The sequence below is a fragment of the Bombina bombina genome, chromosome 7, assembly GCF_027579735.1.
Source record: "Bombina bombina isolate aBomBom1 chromosome 7, aBomBom1.pri, whole genome shotgun sequence".
NCBI classification, from domain to species: Eukaryota; Metazoa; Chordata; class Amphibia; order Anura; family Bombinatoridae; genus Bombina; species Bombina bombina.
The window spans coordinates 274,809,338-274,832,329 of NC_069505.1; the positions used below are offsets into that span (position 1 = coordinate 274,809,338).

General features: G+C 43.0%; 1 protein-coding gene across 2 annotated transcripts in view; it reads left to right on the plus strand.

Annotated features, from left to right (window-relative positions):
- Nucleotides 1–22,992, plus strand: part of SRGAP3 (SLIT-ROBO Rho GTPase activating protein 3) — a 206,987-nt gene that overhangs the window by 134,982 nt on the left and 49,013 nt on the right. For both annotated transcript variants that reach the window (XM_053720777.1, XM_053720778.1), the window contains exons 4-6: nucleotides 6,872–6,934; nucleotides 8,484–8,669; nucleotides 15,242–15,370. In XM_053720777.1, the coding sequence (XP_053576752.1) occupies nucleotides 6,872–6,934; nucleotides 8,484–8,669; nucleotides 15,242–15,370 (378 nt within the window). The remainder of the gene's footprint in view (nucleotides 1–6,871; nucleotides 6,935–8,483; nucleotides 8,670–15,241; nucleotides 15,371–22,992) is intronic.

Consider the following 22,992-nt stretch of genomic DNA (forward strand, 5'->3'; position numbering starts at 1 on the left):
TCAGCCAAAGTTTTAACTGCAGTGAAGTATGTAAGTATTAGATTAACCCCTGGGTTCCCAGTAGAGCGGCTGGTCCACATATTTCAGTTGTCAATGGCAGTTTAATGATCTCCAGAAATGCTATTGTGTATAAAATATTGAGTTTATAGTATATAGAGTGTATAGTTTTTCATTAAAAAATATTAAGTTAAAACTGTTTAAAGGGACATTTAATGCAATGATTACATTCTCTGATTCGTTAGATTATATCATTTTGTATCACTTACTCTAGTTAGAGGGATACTAAACTCAAATTTGTTTATTTCATGATTCAAATAGAGCAGCAATTTCTCCAACATAGGTGTGTCCGGTCCACGGCGTCATCCTTACTTGTGGGATATTCTCTTCCCCAACAGGAAATGGCAAAGAGCCCAGCAAAGCTGGTCACATGATCCCTCCTAGGCTCCGCCTACCCCAGTCATTCTCTTTGCCGTTGTACAGGCAACATCTCCACGGAGATGGCTTAGAGTTTTTTAGTGTTTAACTGTAGTTTTTCATTATTCAATCAAGAGTTTGTTATTTTCAAATAGTGCTGGTACGTACTATTTACTCAGAAACAGAAAAGAGATGAAGAATTCTGTTTGTATGAGGAAAATGATTTTAGCAACCGTAACTAAAATCCATGGCTGTTCCACACAGGACTGTTGAGAGCAATTAACTTCAGTTGGGGGAACAGTTTGCAGTCTCTTGCTGCTTGAGGTATGACACATTCTAACAAGACGATGTAATGCTGGAAGCTGTCATTTTCCCTATGGGATCCGGTAAGCCATGTTTATTACGATTGTAAATAAGGGCTTCACAAGGGCTTATTTAAACTGTAGACTTTTTTTGGGCTAAATCGATTGATATTAACACTTATTTAGCCTTGAGGAATCATTTATTCTGGGTATTTTGATTTAATAATATCGGCAGGCACTGTTTTAGACACCTTATTCTTTAGGGGCTTTCCCAAAGCATAGGCAGAGTCTCATTTTCGCGCCGGTGTTGCGCACTTGTTTTTGAGAGGCATGGCATGCAGTCGCATGTGAGAGGAGCTCTGATACTTATAAAAGACTTCTGAAGGCGTCATTTGGTATCGTATTCCCCTTTGGGTTTGGTTGGGTCTCAGCAAAGCAGATACCAGGGACTGTAAAGGGGTTTAAAGCTTAAAACGGCTCCGGTTCCGTTATTTTAAGGGTTAAAGCTTCCAAAATTGGTGTGCAATATTTTCAAGGCTTTAAGACGCTGTGGTGAAAATTTGGTGAATTTTGAACAATTCCTTCATGTTTTTTCGCAATTGCAGTAATAAAATGTGTTCAGTTTAAAATTTAAAGTGACAGTAACGGTTTTATTTTAAAACGTTTTTTGTACTTTCTGATCAAGTTTATGCCTGTTTAACATGTCTGAACTACCAGATAGACTGTGTTCTGAATGTGGGGAAGCCAGAATTCCTATTCATTTAAATAAATGTGATTTATGTGATAATGACAATGATGCCCAAGATGATTCCTCAAGTGAGGGGAGTAAGCATGGTACTGCATCATTCCCTCCTTCGTCTACACGAGTCTTGCCCACTCAGGAGGCCCCTAGTACATCTAGCGCGCCAATTCTCCTTACTATGCAACAATTAACGGCTGTAATGGATAATTCTGTCAAAAACATTTTAGCCAAAATGAACCCTTGTCAGCGTAAGCGTGGCTGCTCTGTTTTAGTTACTGAAGAGCATGACGACGCTGATATTAATATCTCTGAAGGGCCCCTAACCCAATCTGAGGGGGCCAGGGAGGTTTTGTCTGAGGGAGAAATTACTGATTTAGGGAACATTTCTCAGCAGGCTGAATCTGATGTGATTACATTTAAATTTAAATTGGAACATCTCCGCATTTTGCTTAAGGAGGTATTATCCACTCTGGATGATTGTGAAAATTTAGTCATCCCAGAGAAACTATGTAAAATGGACAAGTTCCTAGAGGTGCCGGGGCTCCCAGAAGCTTTTCCTATACCCAAGCGGGTGGCGGACATTGTTAATAAAGAATGGGAAAGGCCCGGTATTCCTTTCGTCCCTCCCCCCATATTTAAAAAATTGTTTCCTATGGTCGACCCCAGAAAGGACTTATGGCAGTCAGTCCCCAAGGTCGAGGGAGCGGTTTCTACTTTAAACAAACGCACCACTATTCCCATAGAGGATAGTTGTGCTTTCAAAGATCCTATGGATAAAAAATTAGAAGGTTTGCTTAAAAAGATGTTTGTTCAGCAGGGTTACCTTCTACAACCCATTTCATGCATTGTCCCTGTCACTACAGCCGCATATTTCTGGTTTGATGAACTGCTTAAGGTGCTCGATAGTGACTCTCCTCCTTATGAGGAGATTATGGACAGAATCAATGCTCTCAAATTGGCTAATTCTTTCACTCTAGACGCCTCTTTGCAATTGGCTAAGTTAGCGGCTAAGAACTCTGGGTTTGCTATTGTGGCGCGCAGAGCGCTTTGGTTGAAATCTTGGTCGGCTGATGCGTCTTCCAAGAACAAGCTACTAAACATTCCTTTCAAGGGGAAAACGCTGTTTGGTCCTGACTTGAAAGAGATTATCTCTGATATCACTGGGGGTAAGGGCCACGCCCTTCCTCAGGATCGGCCCTTCAAGGCAAAAAATAGACCTAATTTTCGTCCCTTTCGTAAAAACGGACCAGCCCAAGGTGTTACGTCCTCTAAGCAAGAGGGTAATACTTCTCAGGCCAAGCCAGCTTGGAGACCAATGCAAGGCTGGAACAAGGGAAAGCAGGCCAAGAAACCTGCCACTGTTACCAAGACAGCATGAAATATTGGCCCCCGATCCGGGACCGGATCTGGTGGGGGGCAGACTCTCTCTCTTCGCTCAGGCTTGGGCAAGAGATGTTCTGGATCCCTGGGCGCTAGAAATAGTCTCCCAGGGTTATCTTCTGGAATTCAAGGGACTTCCCCCAAGGGGGAGATTCCACAAGTCGCAGTTGTCTTCAGACCACATAAAAAGACAGGCGTTCTTACATTGTGTAGAAGACCTGTTAAAAATGGGAGTGATTCATCCTGTTCCATTAAGAGAACAAGGGATGGGGTTCTACTCCAATCTGTTTATAGTTCCCAAAAAAGAGGGAACGTTCAGACCAATCCTAGATCTCAAGATCTTAAACAAATTTCTCAAGGTCCCATCGTTCAAGATGGAAACCATTCGAACTATCCTTCCTTCCATCCAGGAAGGTCAATTTATGACCACGGTGGATTTAAAGGATGCGTATCTACATATTCCTATCCACAAGGAACATCATCGGTTCCTAAGGTTTGCATTCCTGGACAAACATTACCAGTTCGTGGCGCTTCCTTTCGGATTAGCCACTGCTCCAAGGATTTTCACAAAGGTACTAGGGTCCCTTCTAGCGGTGCTAAGACCAAGGGGCATTGCAGTAGTACCTTACCTGGACGACATTCTGATTCAAGCGTCGTCCCTTCCTCAAGCAAAGGCTCACACGGACATTGTCCTGGCCTTTCTCAGATCTCACGGCTGGAAAGTGAACGTGGAAAAGAGTTCTCTATCCCCGTCAACAAGGGTTCCCTTCTTGGGAACAATTATAGACTCCTTAGAAATGAGGATCTTTCTAACAGAGGCCAGAAAAACAAAGCTTCTGGACTCTTGTCGGATACTTCATTCCGTTCCTCTTCCTTCCATAGCTCAGTGCATGGAAGTGATCGGGTTGATGGTGGCGGCGATGGACATAGTTCCTTTTGCGCGCATTCATCTAAGACCATTACAACTGTGCATGCTCAGTCAGTGGAATGGGGACTATACAGACTTGTCTCCGAAGATACAAGTAAATCAGAGGACCAGAGACTCACTCCGTTGGTGGCTGTCCCTGGACAATCTGTCTCAAGGGATGATGTTCCACAGACCAGAGTGGGTCATTGTCACGACCGACGCCAGTCTGATAGGCTGGGGCGCGGTCTGGGGATCCCTGAAAGCTCAGGGTCTTTGGTCTCGGGAAGAATCTCTTCTACCGATAAATATTCTGGAACTGAGAGCGATATTCAATGCGCTCCAGGCCTGGCCCCAGCTTGCGAGGACCAGGTTCATACGGTTTCAATCAGACAACATGACGACTGTTGCGTACATCAACCATCAGGGGGGAACAAGGAGTTCCCTAGCGATGGAAGAAGTAACCAAAATTATTCTTTGGGCGGAGTCTCACTCCTGCCACCTGTCTGCTATCCACATCCCAGGAGTGGAAAATTGGGAAGCGGATTTTCTGAGTCGTCAGACATTACATCCGGGGGAGTGGGAACTCCATCCGGAAATCTTTGCCCAAGTCACTCACCTGTGGGGCATTCCAGACATGGATCTGATGGCCTCTCGTCAGAACTTCAAAGTTCCTTGCTACGGGGCCAGATCCAGGGATCCCAAGGCGACTCTAGTGGATGCACTAGTAGCACCTTGGACCTTCAAACTAGCTTATGTGTTCCCGCCATTTCCTCTCATCCCCAGGCTGATAGCCAGGATCAAGCAGGAGAGGGCGTCGGTGATCTTGATAGCTCCTGCGTGGCCACGCAGGACTTGGTATGCAGATCTGGTGAATATGTCATCGGCTCCACCTTGGAAGCTACCTTTGAGACGAGACCTTCTTGTTCAGGGTCCGTTCGAACATCCGAATCTGGTTTCACTCCAGCTGACTGCTTGGAGATTGAACGCTTGATTTTATCGAAGCGAGGATTCTCAGATTCTGTGATCGATACTCTTGTTCAGGCCAGAAAGCCTGTGACTAGAAAGATTTACCACAAAATTTGGAAAAAATATATCTGTTGGTGTGAATCTAAAGGATTCCCTTGGGACAAGGTTAAGATTCCTAGGATTCTATCCTTCCTTCAAGAAGGATTGGAAAAAGGATTATCTGCAAGTTCCCTGAAGGGACAGATTTCTGCCTTGTCGGTATTACTTCACAAAAAGCTGGCAGCTGTGCCAGATGTTCAAGCCTTTGTTCAGGCTCTGGTTAGAATCAAGCCTGTTTACAAACCTTTGACTCCTCCTTGGAGTCTCAATTTAGTTCTTTCAGTTCTTCAGGGGGTTCCGTTTGAACCCTTACATTCCGTTGATATTAAGTTATTATCTTGGAAAGTTTTGTTTTTAGTTGCGATTTCTTCTGCTAGAAGAGTCTCAGAATTATCTGCTCTGCAGTGTTCTCCTCCTTATCTGGTGTTCCATGCAGATAAGGTGGTTTTACGTACTAAACCTGGTTTTCTTCCAAAAGTTGTTTCTAACAAAAACATTAACCAGGAGATTATCGTACCTTCTCTGTGTCCAAAACCAGTTTCAAAGAAGGAACGTTTGTTGCACAATTTGGATGTTGTTCGCGCTCTAAAATTCTATTTAGATGCTACAAAGGATTTTAGACAAACATCTTCCTTGTTTGTTGTTTATTCAGGTAAAAGGAGAGGTCAAAAAGCAACTTCTACCTCTCTCTCTTTTTGGATTAAAAGCATCATCAGATTGGCTTACGAGACTGCCGGACGGCAGCCTCCCGAAAGAATCACAGCTCATTCCACTAGGGCTGTGGCTTCCACATGGGCCTTCAAGAACGAGGCTTCTGTTGATCAGATATGTAGGGCAGCGACTTGGTCTTCACTGCACACTTTTACCAAATTTTACAAGTTTGATACTTTTGCTTCTTCTGAGGCTATTTTTGGGAGAAAGGTTTTGCAAGCCGTGGTGCCTTCCACTTAGGTGACCTGATTTGCTCCCTCCCTTCATCCGTGTCCTAAAGCTTTGGTATTGGTTCCCACAAGTAAGGATGACGCCGTGGACCGGACACACCTATGTTGGAGAAAACAGAATTTATGTTTACCTGATAAATTTCTTTCTCCAACGGTGTGTCCGGTCCACGGCCCGCCCTGGTTTTTTTAATCAGGTCTGATATTTTATTTTCTTTAACTACAGTCACCACGGTACCATATGGTTTCTCCTATGCAAATATTCCTCCTTAACGTCGGTCGAATGACTGGGGTAGGCGGAGCCTAGGAGGGATCATGTGACCAGCTTTGCTGGGCTCTTTGCCATTTCCTGTTGGGGAAGAGAATATCCCACAAGTAAGGATGACGCCGTGGACCGGACACACCGTTGGAGAAAGAAATTTATCAGGTAAACATAAATTCTGTTTTTAAGCAACTTTCTAATTAACTCCTATTATCCATTTTTTTCGTTCTCTTGGTATCTTTATTTGAAAAAGCAGGAATGTAAGCTAAGTAGCTGGCCGATTTTTGGTTCAGAACCTGGGTTACGCTTACTTATTGGTGGCATTTTCTCACAGGCCATGATATATATATAAAATAATGGTATAGGTTGAATCTGCTGTCTCAGCTAAAAAAAGAAATGTATTATATGTGTGAGTTTCTCACTGAAAAATGGCCTACAGTAAATATTAAATGTGAGCAGCATCTAAAAACTCAAAAACAGCTCAGCACAGGGGTGGGAATGTCTCAGCAGATATGTGGTTAATGTACCGTTATGTCAGAAAGAGAAGACTGTTGCCAGATCCACAATCTCATGTCAGCTTCTATCTAGCTCTTTATCTAGTTTTTAGAAAAAATATCCCACTGTTTATGTTTGTTCTGCTTTTAGTTATTTTGTGCTGTAAGTTGTTGTCTCTGTTTCTTAGTCCCTTCCAATTCTTTGTTTACCCTGAAGCTGTAACTTATGTGTTTGGGCGTATGCTGATTGAGAGTGTATCACTGAGCTTTTCTTTATTTTGTAAATTTGTGTTACTTTTTATTGTGTGTCTGTGTGTAAGCCTTTTCCTGATAGTGCATGTCCGTTCTGTCACTCTATTTATTACAGAGTAAGGAGATTGGGTTACAAATGCATGAAGAGTTGGCGAAGGTCACTAATGAACTGTATACGGTAAGGCTAGATTACAAGCTTCACACTCCTGATGCTCATTGTACCCTCACACTGCAGTGTCACCATCATACCTTCCCACTGCAGCCTCACCGTATACCTTCCCACTGCAGCCTCACTGTATACCTTCCCACTGCATCCTCACTATATAAATTCCCACTGCAGCCTCACCATATACCTTCCCACTGCAGCCTCACCATATTCACTCCCACTGCAGCCTCACCATATACCCTCCCACTGCAGCCTCACCATATACCCTCCCACTGCAGCCTCACCATATACCCTCCCACTGCAGCCTCACCATATACCCTCCCACTGCAGCCTCACCATCATACCCTCACACTGCAGCCTCACCCTCATACCCTCACACTGCAGCCTCACCGTATACCTTCCCACTGCAGCCTCACCATATACCTTCCCACTGCAGAATCACCATATACCTTACCACTGCAGCCTCACCATATACCCTCCCACTGCAGCCTCACCATATACCTTCCCACTGCAGCCTCACTGTATACCTTCCCACTGCATCCTCACCATATACCTTCCCACTGCATCCTCACCATATACCTTCCCACTGCATCCTCACCATATACCTTCCCACTGCAGCCTCACCATATACCTTCCCACTGCAGCCTCACCATATACCCTCCCACAGCAGCTTCACAATATACCTTCCCACTGCAGCTTCACCATATACCTTCCCACTGCAGCCTCACCATATACCCTCCCACTGCAGCCTCACCATATACCTTCCTACTGCAGTCTCACCATATACCCTCCCACTGCAGCCTCACCATCATACCCTCACACTGCAGCCTCACCCTCATACCCTCACACTGCAGCCTCACCCTCATACCCTCACACTGCAGCCTCACCATCATACCCACCCACTGCAGCCTCACCATCATACCCACCCACTGCAGCCTCACCATATACCTTCCCACTGCAGCCTCACCATATACCCTCTCACTGCAGCCTCATCATCATACCCTCACGCTGCAGCCTCACCATCATACCCTCACACTGGGGCCTCATCATCATACCCTCACGCTGCAGTCTCACCATCATACCCTCACGCTGCAGCCTCACCACCATAACCTCACACTACAGTCTCACCATCATACCTTCACACTGCAGCCTCACCATCATACCCTCACACTGCAGCCTCATCATCATAACCTCCCGCTGCATTCTCACCATCATACCCTCACTCTGTAGCTTCACCATATACCTTCCCACTGCAGCCTCTCCATCATACCCTCACGCTGGAGCCTCACCACCATAACCTCACACTGCAGCCTCACCATCATACCCTCACACTGTGACCTCTCCATCATGCCGTCACACTGTTTGACCTCTCCATCATACCCTTCCACTGTGACCTCTCCATCATACCCTCACATTGAGACCTCTTCATTATACCCACACTGAGACCTCTTCATCATACTGTCACACTGTAGCCTCTTTCATGCTTCACTCATCCCCCTCACTGTTAGATTCATGACTCACCCCTTCCTCAGCCTGCGTTTAGTGTATACCTTGTGTACAGGTCATGAAGACATACCACATGTACCATGCCGAGAGCAGCAGTGCAGAGAATAAATTGAAGGATGCCGAGAAGCAGGAAGAGAAGCAGTTCAGCAAAACCTCAGAACTAGTCTCCAACGCACTTCGTCATGAAGACCGGCCTCAAAGGCGAAGCTCTGTCAAGAAGATAGAGAAGATGAAGGAAAAGGTAGGTTCAAGGGGCAATGGGGCAGGTGTATGTATTTAAATTTTGTTCTCCAACACTCAGTGTGTACAGAATTTCTTTTGCATGATGTACCGAGTCCACGGATTCATCCTAACTTGTGGGATATTGTCCTTCCTGACAGGAAGTAGCAAAGAGAGCACCACAGCAGAGCTGTCAATATAGCTCCCCCCTTAACTCCACCCCCCAGTCATTCTCTTTGCTGGCTCTAAGCAGGAAGAGTAGAGAAGAGGTGTTAAACTGTTAGTTTTATTTTATCTTCAATCAAGTGTTTGTTATTTTTAAATGGTACCGGTGTTGTACTATTTACTCTCAGGCATGACATAGATGAAGATTTCTGCCTGGAGGATGATGATCTTAGCATTTGTAACTAAGGTCCACTGCTGTTCCCACAGAAGCTGAGGAGTACAGGAAAACTTCAATGTGAGGAACGGTTTCTTGCTATACAGCAATGAGGTATGTTCAGTCATATTTTCTGCAGAGACTGTTAACTCAGAAAGGCTGACAGTGTCCCCATTAAGGGAAGGGTAAGCAGTAATCCTAGTGTTATCAGAGGTTTTTACTAGCTTGCATAAAGGGTTAATTTTTTGTGGGCACTCTCAGTTTATGTGAATTTGGGACAAACGTTTTTGTGTCTGGGAGTAACGTTTTCTGTTTTATGGGACATTTGCTTGAGGGTTCTTTGGGGTTGTTTATAACCCACATGGCTTTCAGGCAGGGTTTGTTAGTTTTGTGTAGGCCCCAGCAACATCGAGTGAGGTGGGCGGGGCCTACATTTACAAACAGCAAGCAACTTCTCCTGAGGTCCTGATAGTCTTCTGAGGGACTAATTGAAGCTTTATACCCCATATTATCGCTTCCTAAGGGCAGGTAGGGCCACAGCAGAGCTGTGGCAAGGTGCTTTAAGGGGTTTTAACCAGTTTTAGACATATTTCAATCCGTTTTTTTCATTTGGGGGTTTATTGCTCATTAACTTGTGGTGCAATCCTTCTAAAGCTTAGTGGCTACACTGTTAAAATTTCAGAAAAATTGAAGCAAATTTAACCTGTTTTGCAGTTTGTGTATGCCTTTTTTTCTCTTAAAGGCACAGTACTGTTTTTGCAAATGGTGTTTTTTTTTCATTAAATAAAGTGTTTTCCAAGCTTGCTTGCTTTATTACTAGTCTGTTAAACATGTCTGACACTGAGGAAACTCATTGTTCAATTTGTTTAGAAGCCATTGTGGAACCCCCTCTTAGAATGTGTCCCACTTGTATTGATATGTCTATAAATTGCAAACAGCATATTTTGACTTATAAATGTTTGGCATTAGATGATTCTCAGACAGAAGGAAATCAGGTTTTGCCATCTAGTTCTCCCCAAGTGTCACAACCAGTAACGCCCGCACAAGCGACGCCGAGTACTTCTAGTGCGTCTAATTCTTTCACCTTGCAAGATATGGCTTCAGTTATGAATACTACCCTCACAGAGGTTTTATCTAAGCTGCCTGGGTTGCAAGGGAAGCCCAGTAGCTCTGGGTTAAGAACAAATGCTGAGCCTTCTGACGCTTTAGTAGCCGTATCCAATATTCACTCACAATGTTCTGAAGGGATGAGGGATTTGCTGTCTGAGGGAGAGATTTCTGATTCAGGAAAGATGTTCTCTCAGACAGATTCAGATATGACGGCATTTAAATTTAAGCTAGAGCACCTCCACTTATTGAGGTTTTAGCTACTCTGGATGATTGTGACCCTATTGTAGTTCCAGAGAAATTGTGTAAAATGGACAAATATTTAGAGGTTCCTGTTTACACTGTGTTTCCGGTCCCTAAGAGGATTTCGGACATTGTCACTAAGGAGTGGGATAAACCAGGTATTCTGTTCTCTCCCCCTCCTGTTTTTAAGAAAATGTTTCCCATTTCTGACACCATAAAGGACTCATGGCAGACGGTCCCTAAGGTGGAGGGAGCTATTTCTACCCTGGCTAAGCGTACAACTATACCTATTGAAGACAGTTGTGCTTTCATTGATCCTATGGATAAAAAATTAGAGGGTCTCCTAAAGAAAATTTTTGTTCATCAAGGTTTTCTTCTTCAACCTATAGCATGCATTGTTCCTGTAACCACTGCAGCTGCCTTTTGGTTTGAGGCTCTAGAAGAGGCTCTTCAGATGGAGACCCTACTATATGATATTTTGGACAGAATTAAGGCTCTTAAGTTGGCTAATTCTTTTATTACAGACGCCGCTTTTCATCTTGCTAAATTAGCGGCTAAGAATTCAGGTTTTGCCATTTTAGCGCTTAGAGCGTTATGGCTTATGTCCTGGTCAGCTGATGTGTCATCTAAATCTAAGCTTTTGTCCATCCCTTTCAAAGGTAAGACCCTATTCGGCCTGCATTGAAAGAGATCATTTCAGACATTACTGGAGGGAAGGGTCATACCCTCCCTCAGGATAAGTCAAATAAGATAAGGACCAAACAAAATAATTTTCGTTCCTTTCGAAACTTCAAGAGTGGTCCCTCTACCTCTTCCCCTGCTGCAAAGCAAGAGGGGAACTTTACTCAATCCAAGCCAACCTGGAGACCTAATCAGGCTTGGAACAAGGGTAAACAGGCCAAAAAGCCTGCTGCTTGCCACTAAGTCAGCATGAAGGGGTAGCCCCCGATCCGGGACCGGATCTAGTAGGGGGCAGACTCTCTCTCTTTGCTCAGGCCTGGGCAAGAGACGTTCAGGATTCCTGGGCAGTAGAAATTGTAACCCAGGGATACCTTCTAAATTTCAAGGATTCCCCTCCAAGGGGGAGGTTCCATCTTTCTCAATTGTCTGTAAACCCGATAAAAAGAGAGGCGTTCTTACACTGTGTAGAAGACCTTTTTACCATGGGAGTGATCTGCCCAGTTCCAAAAGCAGAACAGGGGCAGGGGTTCTACTACAATCTGTTTATAGTTCCCAAAAAGGAGGGAACCTTCAGACCAATTCTGGATCTCAAGATCCTAAACCAATTCCTAAGAGTTCCATCTTTCAAGATGGAGACCATTTGGACTATCTTACCATTGATCCAGGAGGGTCAATATATGACCACCGTGGTCTTAAAGGATGTGTATCTGCACATTCCTATCCACAAAGATCATCACCAGTTCCTCAGGTTCGCCTTTCTGGACAAGCATTATCAGTTTGTGGCTCTTCCTTTCGGGTTGGCCATGGCGCCGCTAATCTTCACAAAGATGCTAGGGTCCCTTCTGGTGGTTCTAAGGCCACGGGGCATACCAGTGGCGCCTTATCTAGACAACATTCTAATTCAAGCGTCGTACTTCCAACTAGCCAAGTCTCACACGGACTTAGTGTTGGCATTTCTAAGGTCTCACGGGTGGAAAGTGAACGTAAAAAAGATTTCTCTTTCCCCCCTCACAAGAGTTTCATTTCTAGGGACTCTGATAGACTCGGTGGACATGAAAATATTTCTGACGGAGGTCAGAAAATCAAAGATTTTGTCCACCTGCCGAGCTCTTCATTCCATTCCTCGGCCGTCAGTGGCTCAGTGTATGGAGGTAATCGGACTAATGGTAGCAGCAATGGACATAGTTCCGTTTGCTCGCTTGCCTCTCAGACCACTGCAACTATGCATGCTCAATCAGTGGAATGGGGATTATGTGGATATATCTCCTCAGATAAATCTGGATCAAGAGACCAGAGACTCTCTTCTTTGGTGGTTGTCACAGGATCATCTGTCCCAGGGAATGTGTTTCCGCAGGCCAGAATGGGTTATAGTGACGACAGACGACAGTCTTCTGGGCTGGGGTGCAGTCTGGAATTCGCTGAAAGCTCAGGGTTTGTGGACTCGGGAGGAGGCTCTCCTACCAATAAATATTCTGGAATTAAGAGCGATATTCAATGCTCTCCAGGCATGGCCTCAGCTAGCTTCGACAGATTCATCAGGTTTCAGTCGGACAACATCACGACTGTGGCTTATATCAATCATCAGGGCGGAACAAAGAGTTCCTTAGCGATGATAGAGGTCTCAAGGATAATCCAATGGGCAGAGGCTCACTCTTGCCATCTGTCAGCGATCTATATCCCAGGTGTAGAGAACTGGGAGGCAGATTTTCTAAGTCGTCAGACTTTTCATCCAGGGGAGTGGGAACTCCATCCGGAGGTGTTTGCTCAGCTGGTTCGGCTATGGGGCACACCAGAGTTGGATCTGATGGTGTCTCGTCAGAATGCCAAACTTCCTCGTTACGGCTCCAGGTCAAGGGATCCTCAGGCTGTACTGATAGATGCTCTAGCAGTACCCTGGTCGTTCAACCTGGCTTATGTGTTTCCACCTTTCCCTCTCCTTCCACGTCTGATTGCCAGAATCAAACAGGAGAGAGCATCAGTAATTTTGATAGCGCCTGTGTGGCCATGCAGGACTTGGTATGCAGACCTGGTGGACATGTCATCCCTTCCACCATGGTCTCTGCCATTGAGACAGGACCTTCTGATTCAAAGTCCATTCAAGCATCCAAATCTAATTTCTCTGCAACTGACTGCTTGGAGATTGAATGCTTGATTCTATCAAAGCGGGGTTTCTCTGAGTCAGTCATAAATACCTTGATTCAGGCTCGAAAGCCTGTCACCAGGAAAATCTATCATAAGATATGGCGTAAATATCTTTTTTGGTGCGAATCCAAAGGCTTCTCCTGGAGTAAATTCAGGATTCCTAGGATTTTGTCTTTTCTCCAAGAGGGATTGGAGAAAGGATTATCAGCTAGTTCCCTAAAGGGACAGATATCTGCTCTGTCTATTTTGTTGCACAAGCGTCTGGCAGATGTTCCAGATGTTCAGGCTTTTTGTCAGGCTTTAGTTAGAATTAACGCTGTGTTTAAACCTATTGCTCCGCCATGGAGTCTAAATTTAGTTCTTAGAGTTCTTCAGGGGGTTCCGTTTGAACCCATGCATTCCATAGATATTAAGCTTTTATCTTGGAAAGTTTTGTTCCTAGTTGCTATCTCTTCAGCTCGAAGAGTTTCTGAACTATCTACCTAAGGTTGTTACTAACAGGAATATCAATCAAGAAATTGTTGTTCCTTCTCTGTGTCCTAATCCTTCTTGTAGGAAGGAATGTCTGTTGCACAACTTGGACGTGGTTCGTGCTTTGAAATTTTATTTGCAGGCAACCAAAGATTTTCGTCAAACATCTTCTTTGTTTGTTGTCTATTCTAGAAAGCGTAGGGGTCAAAAGGCTACGGCGACTTCTCTTTCCTTTTGGCTGAAAAGCATCATCCGTTTGGCTTATGAGACTGCTGGACAGCAGCCTCCTGAAAGGATTACAGCTCATTCTACTAGAGCGGTAGCTTCCACATGGGCTTTTAAAAATGATGCTTCTGTTGAACAGATTTATAAGGCTGCGACTTGGTCGTCACTTCATACCTTTTCAAAATGTTATAAATTTGATACTTTTGCTTCTTCGGAGGCTATTTTTGGGAGAAAGGTTTTGCAAGCAGTGGTGCCTTCCGTTTAGGTTCCTGTCTTGTCCCTCCCTTCATCCGTGTCCTAAAGCTTTGGTATTGGTATCCCACAAGTTAGGATGAATCCATGGACTCGGTACATCATGCAAAAAAAAAACCAAATTTATGCTTACCTGATAAATTTCTTTCTTTTGCGATGTACCGAGTCCACGGCCCGCTCTGTCTATTCAAGACAGATAGTATTTTTTTATGTAAACTTCAGTCACCTCTGCACCTTATAGTTTCTCCTTTTCTTCCTTGGCCTTTGGTCGAATGACTGGGGGGTGGAGTTAAGGGGGGAGCTATATAGACAGCTCTGCTGTGGTGCTCTCTTTGCTACTTCCTGTCAGGAAGGACAATATCCCACAAGTTAGGATGAATCTGCAGACTCGGTACATCGCAAAAGAAATAAATTTATCAGGTAAGCATAAATTTTGTTTTATCACCCAAACTTAGCTTGAGCTTAATTGTGAATTCTCCTTGTTTATTTTAGCTCAGAGCAGTTTGGCAGCAGATATAGAGGAAAACAGAATCCTGAGTTATCAAGTTCTTAGAGCTTGTTAAAATAATTAGAATCTTGATGTATCCAATTGTAATACTTAGAAGCATATGGACAGAATAATATGGAGGGGGATATGGTGGAAATGAACACCTTTGGTTGTCCAGTTTGTTAGTATTTAGAACAACACAGGTGAGCAGATATGGAAGGAGTAACTATGTTATGGTCTCCAGATTTTTTGGTTTCAAACCAGTAGAGTAGCAGATACAGGAAGAATCAACATGGCAGGGTATTGCATTTGTATAGGTTAGAGCAGTGTTGCAGTAAATGTAAGTAGTCAACTTTTTGGGTGCCCAGTTTTTAAGCGCTATTAGGAAAGAGGTAGCTAGATGTGGAAAAAATCTGAATTGTTGGCTGTCCGGTTCCTTAAGCAGTCAGTGTATAGTGGCAGCAGATACAGAAACAGTCAGCATCTAAATGTGTCAGGTTTCTGGGGCTCAGAACATTATAACATTCAATGCTAAATGAATGTAGACCTTCGAGTTTTGAATGTTGAGATCAGCAGATTAATTTACCTGTCTTGCTTCTGCTTTCAGAGACAAGCTAAATATTCAGAGAACAAACTGAAGTGCACAAAGGCCAGAAACGAGTACCTGCTGAACCTAGCAGCCACTAATGCGAGCATCAGCAAATACTACATTCACGATGTGTCTGATCTCATAGATGTGAGTGCGTTCTCTTTTGCTTTATCTACATCCATGGGCAGGGCTTGACCTTTCTTCTAGTGCAGTAGTCCCAGACCAGTAAGAAATTTACTTTTTCCTATATTTAACATTGAATTGGCAAGTACATTTTGTCCCCTGACTGGTAAATCATAGTGATAAGTACCTACCCATGGGTATTTTTCTGTTGTCTTTCTTTTTCTTCTCTTTTTTTTTCTTCTCATTTTCTGACTTTCTCTTTCGCTTTAACCCTTTACTTTCTTGCTTCCTCCTTACTCTATGCTCTTATCTGTTTTCTGTATCTTTATTCATGTTTGTCTTACCTGTCTATCTATTTGTATGTCACCCTGTCTATGTCTTCCTGTATCAATCTATCTGTCTGTCCATATATCTATCTATCTATCTATCTATCTATCTATCTATCTATCTATCTATCTATCTATCTATCTATCTATCTATATCTATCCTACCATTTTTAGTAATTGATTAAATAGACAGTCAATTCAAAATTAAATATACAAATTCAGATAGAGCATGTCATTTTGTACAACTTTCCAATTCACTTATTTTATCAAATTTGCACTGTTCTCTTGGTATCCTTTGTTGAAGAGTACACCTAGGTTGGCTCAGATGCACCTTTGTGCTCTTCCTCTATCTCCTGCAAGTTTTGCCTTGCCCACCCCCCGTATTTTCTGCACTTTCTATCTAGTGCTTCTCTTGTTCCCTCTCTATCTAGTGATTTCTGTTGTTCCCTCTCTATCTAGTGCTTTCTCGTGCTCCCTCTCTATCTAGTGCTTTCTATTGTTCCCTCTCTATCTAGTGCTGTCTCTTGTTCCCTCTCTATCTAGTGTTGTTTCTTGTTCCCTCTCTATCTAGTGTTTCTCTTGTTCCCTCTCTATCTAGTGTTTCTCTTGTTCCCTCTCTGTCTAGTGCTTTCTCTTGTTCACTCTCTATCTAGTGCTTTCTCTTGTTCCCTCTCTGTCTAGTGCTATCTCTTGTTCCCTCTCTATCTAGTGCTGTCTCTTGTTCCCTCTCTGTCTAGTGCTTTCTCTTGTTCCCTCTCTATCTAGTGCTTTCTCTTGTTCCCTCTCTGTCTAGTGCTATCTCTTGTTCCCTCTCTATCTAGTGCTTCTCTTGTTCCCTCTCTGTCTTGTGCTTTCTCTTGTTCCCTCACTGTCTAGTGCTGTCTCTTGTTCCCTCTCTGTCTAGTGCTTTTTCTTGTTCCCTCTCTGTCTAGTGCTTTCTCTCATTCCCTCTCTGTCTAGTGCTTTCTCTTGTTCCCTCTCTGTCTAGTGCTTTCTCTTGTTCCCTCTCTATATAGTGCTTCTCTTGTTCCCTCTCTATCTAGTGCTTTCTCGTGCTCCCTCTCTATCTAGTGCTTTCTATTGTTCCCTCTCTATCTAGTGCTGTCTCTTGTTCCCTCTCTATCTAGTGTTGTCTCTTGTTCCCTCTCTGTCTAGTGCTTTCTCTTGTTCCCTCTCTGTCTAGTGCTTTCTCTTGTTCCCTCTCTATCTAGTGCTTTCTCTTGTTCCCTCTCTGTCTAGTGCTTTCTCTTGTTCCCTCTCTGTCTAGTGCTATCTCTTGTTCCCTCTCTATCTAGTGCTGTCTCTTGTTCCCTATCTATCTAGTGTTTCTCTTGTTCACTCTCTATCTAGTGCTTCTCTTGTTCCCTCTCTGTCTTGTGCTTTCTCTTGTTCCCTCACTGTCTAGTGCTGTCTCTTGTTCCCTCTCTGTCTAGTGCTTTTTCTTGTTCCCTCTCTGTATAGTGCTTTCTCTTGTTCACTCTCTGTCTAGTGCTTTCTCTCGTTCCCTTTCTGTCTAGTGCTTTCTCTTGTTCCCTCTCTGTCTAGTGCTTTCTCTTGTTCCCTCTCTATCTAGTGCTTCTCTTGTTCCCTCTCTGTCTAGTGCTTCTCTTGTTCCCTCTCTGTCTAGTGCTTCTCTTGTTCCCTCTCGGTCTAGTGCTTTCTGTTGTTCCCTCTCTGTCTAGTGCTGTCTCTTGTTCCCTCTCTGTCTAGTGCTTTCTCTTGTTCCCTCTCTGTCTAGTGCTTTCTCCTGTTCCCTCTCTATCTAGTGCTTTCTCTTGTTCCCTCTCTGTCTAGTGCTTTCTCCTGTTCCCTCTCTATATCTAGTGCTTTCTCTTGTTCCCTCTCTGTCTAGTGCTTTCTCTTGTTCTCTCTCTCTATCTAGTGCTTTCTCTTGTTCTCTCTCTCTATCTAGTGCTTTCTCTTGTTCCCTCTCTGTCTAGTGCTTTCTCTTGTTCCCCTTCTGTCTAGTGCTTTCTCTTGTTCCCTCTCGGTCTAGTGCTTTCTCCTGTTCCCTCTCTGTCTAGTGCTTTCTCTTGTTCCCTCTTTGTCTAGTGCTGTCTCTTGTTCCCTCTCTATCTAATGCTTTCTCTTGTTCCCTCTCTGTCTAGTGCTATCTCTTGTTCCCTCTCTATCTAGTGCTGTCTCTTGTTCCCTCTCTGTCTAGTGCTTTCTCTTGTTCCCTCTCTATCTAGTGCTTTCTCTTGTTCCCTCTCTGTCTAGTGCTATCTCTTGTTCCCTCTCTATCTAGTGCTTCTCTTGTTCCCTCTCTGTCTTGTGCTTTCTCTTGTTCCCTCACTGTCTAGTGCTGTCTCTTGTTCCCTCTCTGTCTAGTGCTTTTTCTTGTTCCCTCTCTGTCTAGTGCTTTCTCTCATTCCCTCTCTGTCTAGTGCTTTCTCTTGTTCCCTCTCTGTCTAGTGCTTTCTCTTGTTCCCTCTCTATATAGTGCTTCTCTTGTTCCCTCTCTATCTAGTGCTTTCTCGTGCTCCCTCTCTATCTAGTGCTTTCTATTGTTCCCTCTCTATCTAGTGCTGTCTCTTGTTCCCTCTCTATCTAGTGTTGTTTCTTGTTCCCTCTCTATCTAGTGTTTCTCTTGTTCCCTCTCTGTCTAGTGCTTTCTCTTGTTCCCTCTCTGTCTAGTGCTTTCTCTTGTTCCCTCTCTATCTAGTGCTTTCTCTTGTTCCCTCTCTGTCTAGTGCTTTCTCTTGTTCCCTCTCTGTCTAGTGCTATCTCTTGTTCCCTCTCTATCTAGTGCTGTCTCTTGTTCCCTATCTATCTAGTGTTTCTCTTGTTCACTCTCTATCTAGTGCTTCTCTTGTTCCCTCTCTGTCTTGTGCTTTCTCTTGTTCCCTCACTGTCTAGTGCTGTCTCTTGTTCCCTCTCTGTCTAGTGCTTTTTCTTGTTCCCTCTCTGTATAGTGCTTTCTCTTGTTCACTCTCTGTCTAGTGCTTTCTCTCGTTCCCTTTCTGTCTAGTGCTTTCTCTTGTTCCCTCTCTGTCTAGTGCTTTCTCTTGTTCCCTCTCTATCTAGTGCTTCTCTTGTTCCCTCTCTGTCTAGTGCTTCTCTTGTTCCCTCTCTGTCTAGTGCTTCTCTTGTTCCCTCTCGGTCTAGTGCTTTCTGTTGTTCCCTCTCTGTCTAGTGCTGTCTCTTGTTCCCTCTCTGTCTAGTGCTTTCTCTTGTTCCCTCTCTGTCTAGTGCTTTCTCCTGTTCCCTCTCTATCTAGTGCTTTCTCTTGTTCCCTCTCTGTCTAGTGCTTTCTCCTGTTCCCTCTCTATATCTAGTGCTTTCTCTTGTTCCCTCTCTGTCTAGTGCTTTCTCTTGTTCTCTCTCTCTATCTAGTGCTTTCTCTTGTTCTCTCTCTCTATCTAGTGCTTTCTCTTGTTCCCTCTCTGTCTAGTGCTTTCTCTTGTTCCCCTTCTGTCTAGTGCTTTCTCTTGTTCCCTCTCGGTCTAGTGCTTTCTCCTGTTCCCTCTCTGTCTAGTGCTTTCTCTTGTTCCCTCTTTGTCTAGTGCTGTCTCTTGTTCCCTCTCTATCTAATGCTTTCTTGTGTTCCCTCTCTATCTAATGCTTTCTTCCTCTCTTTTTCTCTCCCCTCCCCATCATGTTCTTTCCCCTCTCCTTCTTGTGCTCCTTCTATCTCTCTTGCGCTCTCTGCCTTTCTCTTATGCTCGCATTCCCCCCCCCCCCTTGGTTTTCTGTAGCTGTATTTTCTCTTCCCTGTTGAGCTTTACCCTTCTCTTCATGTCTTTTTCTATCTATACATTGCTGTCTGCCCTATTTCTCTTCTGTCATCTGTAAAAAGACAAATTCTGCATTTAGTGGTTAGACGGTCTAGCGGATTTCAGCCCCTCAGCTGCCCTTAGTGCTCTATCCCTGCTGGGATGAAGCAGATGGCTTAATTTTTCTACCCTCAGATGTCTGATGAGACCTCATCGTGCTGTAATTACCTTCCCTCTCTGACAATTTAAATAGATATTTGCAGGCAGCTAGAGTAAGAGCTCAGGTGTCTAGCTGATTCCCATGTGACTGTGATAGTTGCTTATCTGAGTGTGTGCGCCACGGGCCAGTGGGATCATATGGGCTCCTATTTGTCATTCATTGCAGAAGTGGAACAAACAGAAGCGATTCTTCCTGCCCAGTCACTGGAGGATGAATTTTCTGTTTTCATCTGCTATCATTTGATTTCAGGGACCCTATGTGACATGTTTCTATAAAAGACTTTTCACCTTATTAGTCCCTGGAGACTATAGCACACGTCTCAGGAGTGATCTTATCAGGGATCTTATATGGCAGGAATTAGATGTTGCAGACACTGGCCATGAAATGATTAAGATGTGGCAGGAATAAAGCTTGGCATTTTTTACAAATGGCAGGGATGACTCAGTGAATTGGACATGAAAGGTAAAAGATGGGGTAGTGATGAGTTGGGAAAGAAATTAACCAGACTACTGATTTGATATGGAAGAAGTGAGATGTTTTGTGGATTGTGGATTGCGGAATGGATAGTTGCCTAATTTTCCTGGTGCAGTGAAGTTCTTTGGCCTTCTATCCTGTAATATAATTGTCTTGGGACTGTCTCATAATGTAAATATCTGCTACAAGGTATGGGCTTGTTATTAAAGGGACATGAAACACAACATTTTTCTTTTATGACTCAGATAAAGAATACAATTTTAAACAACTTTCCAGTTTCTCTTGTTATCCTTTGCTGAGAGGTTTATCTAGGAAAGCTCAAGAGCAGCAAATAACCTAGGTTCTAGCTGCTGATTGGTGGCTCACCCATGTGTTCAGTCAGCAACCAGTAGTGAATTGCTGGTCATTCAACAAAGCATTTCAAGAGAATGAAGCAAATTTGATAATAGGAGTGAATCTGAAAGTTTCTTAAAATTGCTGCTCTATCTGAATCATGAAAAAAAATTGGGGTTTAATATCCCTTTAATGCCTGGGGTCTGTGAGAATCAGTCTTTTTGTCGATCTAATCTATATATTTTTTTCATATTGTGTCATATGAGTCACCCGCGCTTTACATTTGAACAGAAAAATAATAAAACAATGTATCTAATTTGGTGACATCTGTAAATCTGCAGAATATTTTGTGCAAATTTGTATTACTTATATATTGAGTGTTATGGGGTGGAGAAGAGTAGACGTTGCTATGGACACCATCAGTGGGCGTGGTCAATGCAAAGTGTAGCTCGAGATATTTTTCAAACATGGGCAGCTTAGATATTATTGATCAGATGTGGTTTGAATGAGCTGTGATGGGAATGAAATGATGCAGGAATGGATTGTAAAACAAAATAAATGGGACAGAATTTGGTTACTATTATACATTCTTATTACATCTGAATGAATGAAAATATAACTTAACATATATTAATTATTTTTTTCAACCTACTTTCATGTAAAACACCTCTAAACATTGTGCTCGTTTTATTTTGCCTAAGGAGGCTGGAGCTCATATTTTGTACTTATGCTTGCTGCATTTTGTCAGACCCAGCTACATACTACAGAGTGATTGCTTAGACTAGTGCACAAATTAATCTACAGCTATTCCTTATTGGCCACAATCAAGGGAGAGGAAAACTATACACTCCATGGTTGTCAAGTAATTTATTCTTGATTTGCAAAATCCTGCACATTGTGCTGGCAATGTGAGTTTAAAACAGCTTTTAAAAAAACCTTTTTGAATGAAGGTTATTTGCAATTTGCTGATATATAACATATAATTACAATTACTTTAGTAATCTATGAAAGGGACATTAAACACTTTGGCCTAGATTTAGAGTTCGGCGGTAAAAGGGCTGTTAACGCTCCGCGGGTTTTTTTCTGGCCGCACCATAAATTTAACTCTGGTATCGAGAGTTCAAACAAATGCTGCGTTAGGCTCCAAAAAAGGAGCGTAGAGCATTTTTACCGCAAATGCAACTCTCGATACCAGAGTTGCTTACGGACGCGGCCGGCATCAAAAACGTGCTCGTGCACGATTCTCCCATAGGAAACAATGGGGCTGTTTGAGCTGAAAAAAAACCTAACACCTGCAAAAAAGCAGCGTTCAGCTCCTAACGCAGCCCCATTGTTTCCTATGGGGAAACACTTCCTACGTCTGCACCTAACACCCTAACATGTACCCCGAGTCTAAACACCCCTAACCTTACACTTATTAACTCCTAATCTGCCGCCCCCCGCTATCGCTGACCCCTGCATTACACTTTTAACCCCTAATCTGCCGCTCCGTAAACCGCCGCCACCTACGTTATCCCTATGTACCCCTAATCTGCTGCCCTAACATCGCCGACCCCTATGTTATATTTATTAACCCCTAATCTGCCCCCCACAACGTCGCCGACACCTGCCTACACTTATTAACCCCTAATCTGCCGAGCGGACCTGAGCGCTACTATAATAAAGTTATTAACCCCTAATCCGCCTCACTAACCCTATCATAAATAGTATTAACCCCTAATCTGCCCTCCCTAACATCGCCGACACCTACCTTCAATTATTAACCCCTAATCTGCCGACCGGAGCTCACCGCTATTCTAATAAATGTATTAACCCCTAAAGCTAAGTCTAACCCTAACACTAACACCCCCCTAAGTTAAATATAATTTTTATCTAACGAAATAAATTAACTCTTATTAAATAAATGATTCCTATTTAAAGCTAAATACTTACCTGTAAAATAAATCCTAATATAGCTACAATATAAATTATAATTATATTATAGCTATTTTAGGATTAATATTTATTTTACAGGCAACTTTGTAATTATTTTAACCAGGTACAATAGCTATTAAATAGTTAAGAACTATTTAATAGTTACCTAGTTAAAATAATAACAAATTTACCTGTAAAATAAATCCTAACCTAAGATATAATTAAACCTAACACTACCCTATCAATAAAATAATTAAATAAACTACCTACAATTACCTACAATTAACCTAACACTACACTATCAATAAATTAATTAAACACAATTGCTACAAATAAATAAAATTAAATAAACTATCTAAAGTACAAAAAATAAAAAAGAACTAAGTTACAGAAAATAATAAAATATTTACAAACATAAGAAAAATATTACAACAATTTTAAACTAATTACACCTACTCTAAGCCCCCTAATAAAATAACAAAGCCCCCCAAAATAAAAAATTCCCTACCCTATTCTAAAATACAAATATTACAAGCTCTTTTACCTTACCAGCCCTGAACAGGGCCCTTTGCGGGGCATGCCCCAAGAATTTCAGCTCTTTTGCCTGTAAAAAAAAACATACAATACCCCCCCCCCAACATTACAACCCACCACCCACATACC